The sequence below is a fragment of the Orbicella faveolata genome, unplaced genomic scaffold (assembly GCF_042242905.1).
Source record: "Orbicella faveolata isolate gen_17 unplaced genomic scaffold, um_ofav_v1 contig_13, whole genome shotgun sequence".
NCBI lineage: Eukaryota > Metazoa > Cnidaria > Anthozoa > Scleractinia > Merulinidae > Orbicella > Orbicella faveolata.
Genome location: NW_028301540.1, coordinates 25,750,777 through 25,757,479, shown reverse-complemented (window position 1 = coordinate 25,757,479; position 6,703 = coordinate 25,750,777). Strand labels below are relative to the sequence as shown.

Sequence of the window (6,703 nt, the reverse complement as noted above, 5' to 3'; positions counted from 1 at the left end):
ATTTCATTTAGTCCCTTAATTTCCATTCGCAAGCAGTGCGCTTGCACGCACCTTGTTGCCCGGGAAACTAAAATCACGTGGCTTTCTAAAACTGCATACTTATTTTGCACGCTCTATTTAGCAAAACAACTTCGTAAACAGCCAATAGCGAACTGTTGTTCAGTGTTGACGGCGGAAGGGTGGGAAAAGACCAGTTGCGGCCGCTCGTGTTCCAGTGTCTGGAGATTTGGAAGCGAACATCCGTTTGGAGGTAGAAAGGCAAAGAAAACTCTGCGAGTGATGGGCTCAGCATTGTCACAACACAGTCGCTCACGAAATGTCCCATCAACGTTCACGATCTTTCAAAACAAAGTCTCGCGAGAGCAAAGGAGGTAAGCCAAACCGAAAATTAATTGTAGCAACAGGGAAATAGTAAAAACTATCCAGGGTTATTATGTAGCAAGTACAGAGCGTTTGGAAGAAGCGGCTGTGAATTTTTTCCCTGTAGAATTTTTGACTAGGAAGGAGTCAAAAGAACACTTAAACGATGAGGGTATGTGTAAATTAAACCTGAACAACAAAAACAGCAAAAAAATATTTTAATACAGTTTGCTAATACTTTTGGCTAGTTCTAAAACTTAACGAAGACTAAATAAGATATTTTTAACAGGCAGCAATTCACGAATTCGTAACATTACAAAATGGCGGAGGGGGAAAATTATCGCACAAGTAACATCGGAAGTGACACGTGCTTTTTCCTTCTTCAAATTTTGACGCTATCTTGGCACCAAAAAAATTAAATTTCTTCTCAGAAATAACAGGTGTCAGTTAGCTATTAGAACATGACTTTAATTTCCAAACGAAAATTAAGAATATTTTGACATAAACACAGCATGGATAATCCAAATGATTAAAACAACCTGTTGTTGATACCGTCGCGATTTTTCAGACTGACTCACAAATGAGAGATCACAATGAAATATTCGGTTTAATTGTTATTTCTTTGTTTCGATGAATAGTCTTATTTTCTTCTTCGTTGACATTTTGCAAACGTCCGTCGAGACGAAAAGAAAAGAAAATGTCCACCGATTCGCGCCTCAATTTTGAAAGTGTTTGGTTATTGACGATGTGACAACAACAAGACTAATAACAGCGCACCTGGATGTCGCTTAGCAGCTGAGAATATGTGGGTGTATACATTTACATTATTACTAACTCCTACCCGAAACTCCGCGATTACACAAAAAGTATCGACCATCAAAATAGAACGAATCGTTTCAATAAAAAACTCCAATTTTGAGCAACTACAACGTCGACGCCTAGGACAATGTTGTTGTTATTGTTGTTTTAAATGTTTTCCTATAATTCTCACAATTTTCCAGAGCTATTCAGTTTGTTTTGCCGGTATCAGACTGTCACCAGCTGAATGTGTAAATATAACATTTAATTATAAACAGAAACGTGAAAAATTCTCCGTGTTGCCTCACGTTCTTAGCGTAACGCAGCGGCAGATTGGCAATTTCCCGTTGCCATGTTTCCAGTGGAAGAGTTGCGGTACAAAACAGAACCCACGTTGACGATTGATAGTTTTGGGAAAATTTTACTGTCATTTACCGCGCCGTTTTGGGAATTTTGTTGAAAAGTATCCAGCTAGCCGATAACGTGTTGATTACAAATAATCATACTGTACTGCGCAAGTTCGGAAGCTTATAAAAGTCTTTATATGACAAATGTTCGCGACTTTGGCTCGGGCTTTAGTTATTAACTTTGAAGTTGAGTTACAAATTAAGGACAGTGAGCTTACGTCTATCAAATGGAAATTTCTACAAATAGTCATAAATTGCTTGGAGATAAGTAATCATTTGTCGTATTATTTTGATGTGATCTATATCTCAGATCCGTTCGTTGAGTGCACTACTACGATATCGGCTTGGCTCAAAATACAAACACGTATTTCCCCGTAAACATGTTCTGGTTGGATGTTGTATGGCTTTAACGACACGTACAACTTTTATTTTTCCAGCTTGCAGGAGATTTTGACCTTCAGTCATGCAGAAACGGAGAAATACAACGAAAGATGTTGCCACTTACCAGATGCTCTTTTGTTGAAGATTTTCTCGCACTTTGCCATTGACGACTTATTACGCGTGTCTAGAGTTTGTCAGCAATGGCGTAGAGTGAGCCTGGATCCTACTTTGTGGCTGAGCATTGATTTATCTTCTTGTCTGTACACGCGCTTGCGCGACAGTAACATTATCTGCCTAGTTTCACGTGTTACTTCATCTGCAATCACGCACATAGACTTGTCGGGTCCTGGCTGTTCTCGTGTTACGAACATTAGCTTATTTCACATAGCTCGTCAATGCCACAAACTTCGGAAACTTTACATCTGCAATCGTAACCGAATCACGAGCACGGGGATGGAGATGATCGCCCGATGTTGCCCTTATATGGAAGTCCTCGGAATGTCGAAATGTCCTCTGATACTCAACCGAGGACTCGGGTCCGTGTTGCGACGCTCAAAGCTGTTACGAGAGCTCGACATAAGTGGATGCCTATGGGTTACAGACGCCGTTCTTTCAGAAATCGGAGAGCAATGCAGTTCTTTAGAATACCTGAGCATCGAGGGCTGCAAGAAAGTCACTGACGCGGGCTTAATTGCCCTGGCAAATTCAAGCGCCACGTTAAAACACGTCAATTTGCGGAACACCAAGCGAATCAGTAACGCTGGAATGGAACAATTCTTGACCAAGATGCCTGACCTAGAGGGACTGGAAATTGGTTTGGTTCGAAAGGGCCGAATGACCGCCGCCATATTGAACCAGGTGGCCACGCATTGCAGGAATTTGACGTTTTTTGATTATCAAGAGTGTTTTCCTACTCCTGTCGAAGATGTTCTTTGTCAGATCGCTGAGAAGTGTCAGGACTTACAGTATTTGGGTGTGAGATATCAATACCAGACTCTTTCAAATAGCTTAGTTCTCTCTTTGACTAAACTCCGCCCGAGTCTCGTCAAAATTGACGCAAGTTTGCGCTTTTACATACATATATGATCATTTTCACAGAACCCGCAGAGTGTTCAGTATCAAATTATTTTCCAATCAACAAATAATTCAAAAATGATAGTATGGAAAATTAGCAGAACCGACAAGTGGCCCGATAGTAAGCCATAAAGGCACATCGATTAAAAAAAAAAAAAGAAAATAGGTTGGCCTTAGTGCAGAAGGCTTTGCAGATTTTCTTCCTTTGGTTCATGCGGAGAAACAAAGGCACTGGAAGACGAACACACCTCAGCCTCAGATAGGTAATGACTGAAATTATTCTAACATAACTTGTAGAATTTGAATTAACCTTGCTCAGTAACAGCAGCTTGTTATCAACAGCTCATCTTAATGTTATTCCCGACAAAAGAGAAGTTCGAAGTTTGAGCTGAAACTGATGAAGCAGGTCCACAGAAGGGTTCGTCTCGTGACTGTGATTGGTTAATGTATGGTTATGTGCATGCGCAGAAGTTACAATCAATTTTAGTGTGGTCGACGTGTTTCAGCTCGAAACTCGGACAGTTCTCTGATGGCAGTTTGATATTTGCGCATGACGAGAGACCTCTGTCCCCGCATGTTTCTATCTGCCTAGATAGCTATAATGTGGGCTATCGTTTACAAAGGACTTTGATACAGTTTACTTCGTTTCTAAAAACCGTACCGAGAGGGAAGACTGATCGATACACCCTGGGAACGAAGTTTGCATTTATATAAGTTATCTCCGGTAATTTCTTTATATTGTTTTTACCTTCTCATTTTTGACTTGTATTCTACAAAAGAAAATTTAAGTATTGAATTAGAACAAACTTCCGTTACGAAAAAAAGAGTAAAACCCGAGTGGACTGAATTATCTTTGGTTAAGCCAGTAAAAAGTTAACCTTAATTAAATTTGCATTCAAAGTAACAACTTCTGACTCTTTGGGCCTTCCGCAGTTTAACGCCAAATGATCTTGAACCGCGACTTACAATAGACAGTCAAAAAAAAAAAAAGTGTTTGTAAACCGTGCTTGCAAACACAGTAAGTAGACGCAAGCAAGTAGACGCAAGTTGAAAACTTGGGTTGAAAACTTGAGTCCGTTTGACCAGGGCTTAAGACATTAAAAATATACGTATTGATTCAGTGTTCAGGGATAGACCTAAAACTCAGCCGCATTCACACACCGTACATTTACGTGTGTACTTCGTCTGTAATTAAAACTATTTAGTGCTTTGGCTCCTGCACGAAAAAATTGTACATTTTTACAGACTTAAACGTATACGTTTGTCTTAGTTGCCATACGGACTCACACGACTGCATGTCTCAACGTTGTGATTGCATGCTGTGCGAAGGTGCAGACCGGAATATTAGGGTCCGTCCACACTACGCCGGAGGAATTTGAAAACGGAGGTTTCAGTCTGAAAACGCGTCAAATGTTTTCCGTCCAAATTACGATCGACGAATTTAGAAACGCAACAATCACCGGTCATTTTAGATTTGTGTTTGAGGAAGACTTGGTCAGGGAAGATCACATGATTATAGTGACGCCATCATTTTCGAAAAACTTCGTTTCCAAAAATAATGTTTTCCGTTCGCTCGAAAACGAGAGGTCGGCGTTTTCAAATTCCTCCGGGTTGAAGAGCGTTTTGGAAGAGCTCCGTCTTCGTGACGGATTAGTGTGCAAGGTAGGTCTAACCGTAGAAATAAAGCTGCGTTTTCAAATTTCTCTGGCGAAGTGTGGACGCTGCCGTTACATTCCTTGAAAATACCAGTATGCGAGATTCACGGGGACAAACAATTGACGAGTAGTAATCGAAAGCGTTATTCGGGAAATGAGGCGTTTTAAAGATCCACGCCAGAGACTAGAAATTAGCCATGCAGTTCAGGAAGAGTGCAAAAAAAAAAAAAAAAAAAAAAAAAAACACTTGTTCAAAGTAGTGAAAAAAGTACGAAAATTAAGGGGAAAAAAACTAAACAATCGATAAATGAATGGGCTTTTGCGCTTAGGATTTTGACATGAAGCAAACTTGTACCGTATTCTCGCAAAACGTCTTACCTTACGTACAAAATGTACTAGAGGTTACTCGTCGAACTTCTCCCTCTAAGTCACCCTTCGTGCCTATGCTCTGAAGATCCTTTCTCTCTGATGAAAACCGAATGCGTTGCTGGGTTATGTGTCGTTTAAGGGATCCTAATTGAAAAAAACCCAATGATGGAATATGAAATTGACAGCTGAAAATTGGACCGGTGTCGCTTATTGCTCAACACTGGCAACTGCTCACATTTGCCGGCGTCGGTAGAGCTCAGGTTTAAGGTTGATTCCTTGAATGTAAATAGTGCTCCAAGCTTGAAACTTTCAAACAGAAGATGATTAAGACTATGATGTTGGTGAATAACCTAGCAACGTTTCCCGGTTAGAACGAATCTGATGTAACTGTGGTAATACAAATAAAAGGTTTCGCAGTTGTTACCCAGGAAATCAAACCTAAATTTTAGAATTTCTTTTTGGTAAAACTTCAGCCGTTGAAAGACACAAAAACCGTTCGTGCAACCACTTAGTAAATAAAACAACAGTTTGTCGTAATTGGCTTGCATGACATTGCGCCTTTTGTATACCATTACAGTCACGCATCAGTAAGGATCACTATTGGTTCCAAGTTTGTAATAGCGCTTTTCACAACCGTATTTCAATTCCGCAACGTTTGTTACCTAGGAAATATAGAAAACGGCAAAACTACTAAAATTTGAGGAACTGTCTACTTCCGGTGCGTAAGAAAAAAGGAAGCAAGAAAAAAAAAAAGAGTCAAAGAATTGTTTCAATTTAGGAAGGATGCTCTAAGATTTTGGTCGACACCTGACGTTCATGTCACGTGACTTTTCCCTCACTGTTTTCGTTTGGCACTGAAAGTGAAAAAGCAAAATTTGAATTATTCCCCTTAAAGCCAAGTGACAAGTCTCTTGTGTCTGCATTGAACAGCAGAATAATTAAGCAATAGAGCACGTTTTCTGTGTTTACATAGCCTCATCTAAACACGAGGAGAGTTGGGAGAATTCGAGACAGTTATGCAAACCCTAGACGTAGTCGAGGGTTTTTATAACTTTCGAGGATTCTCCCAGCCCCCCGCCCCCGAGTGTTTAGATGAGGCTATGTAAACATGGAAAAAGTGCTCTATTGCTTTTATGAAATAATTCTCAGAACTACGCGCGAATCTAAAACGTCGCAACTGTGTTTACACACTCTCATTTAAACACACTATCAACCAATGAGAGCGTGCGTAGTATCCCAGCTTAATAATTCAATTTCCCGACTGAAAACTGTTTTTCTGCCTTTTCAAGGTGAACAGACTATTCAACCCATTAAAGAGCAGTCCACCTTTCTTCAAATGCTTTCTTCAGAGCGGGTGCAGCCTTAGTATAAACTATAGCTAGTCTACTCTTTTGCCCGTATTATCGACTTCTCAATCATAACCAATCAGCTTCGCTTAAACATTCTCGGCCGTGTGCTTTAACGCGCTAATTAGCACGTTTTATAAGTTTCAATACTGTTCACCATGGAGCTCGTATAAAGCTGAATTACAAAGCTCAGATACCTATTGTAAGATAAAGAAGACTTTGCTAGTTAGGGATTTGAAAGCTAGCCTTAAAGACAATGGACGCTTTCCATTCAACCAAAAATTCCGGTTCGTAATTCTGGAAATTTCCGTGG

At 40.1% G+C, this 6,703-nt stretch overlaps 1 protein-coding gene across 1 annotated transcript; it reads left to right on the top strand.

Moving 5' to 3' along the window:
- Positions 1 to 148: 148 nt before the first annotated feature.
- LOC110058698 (uncharacterized) lies at positions 149 to 3,183 on the top strand. Its single transcript, XM_020765358.2, has 2 exons — positions 149 to 371; positions 2,003 to 3,183. The coding sequence occupies exons 1-2, from the start codon at positions 280 to 282 to the stop codon at positions 3,030 to 3,032; spliced, it is 1,122 nt and encodes a 373-aa protein (XP_020621017.2). The 5' UTR covers positions 149 to 279; the 3' UTR covers positions 3,033 to 3,183.
- The last annotated feature ends 3,520 nt before the right edge of the window (positions 3,184 to 6,703 follow it).

Coding starts and splice junctions, on each gene's coding strand:
- LOC110058698 (XM_020765358.2), top strand. CDS start 280: ATGGGCTCAGCATTGTCACAACACAGTCGCTCACGAAATGTCCCATCA. Junction 372..2,002: donor GTCTCGCGAGAGCAAAGGAG/GTAAGCCAAACC, acceptor TTATTTTTCCAG/CTTGCAGGAGATTTTGACCT.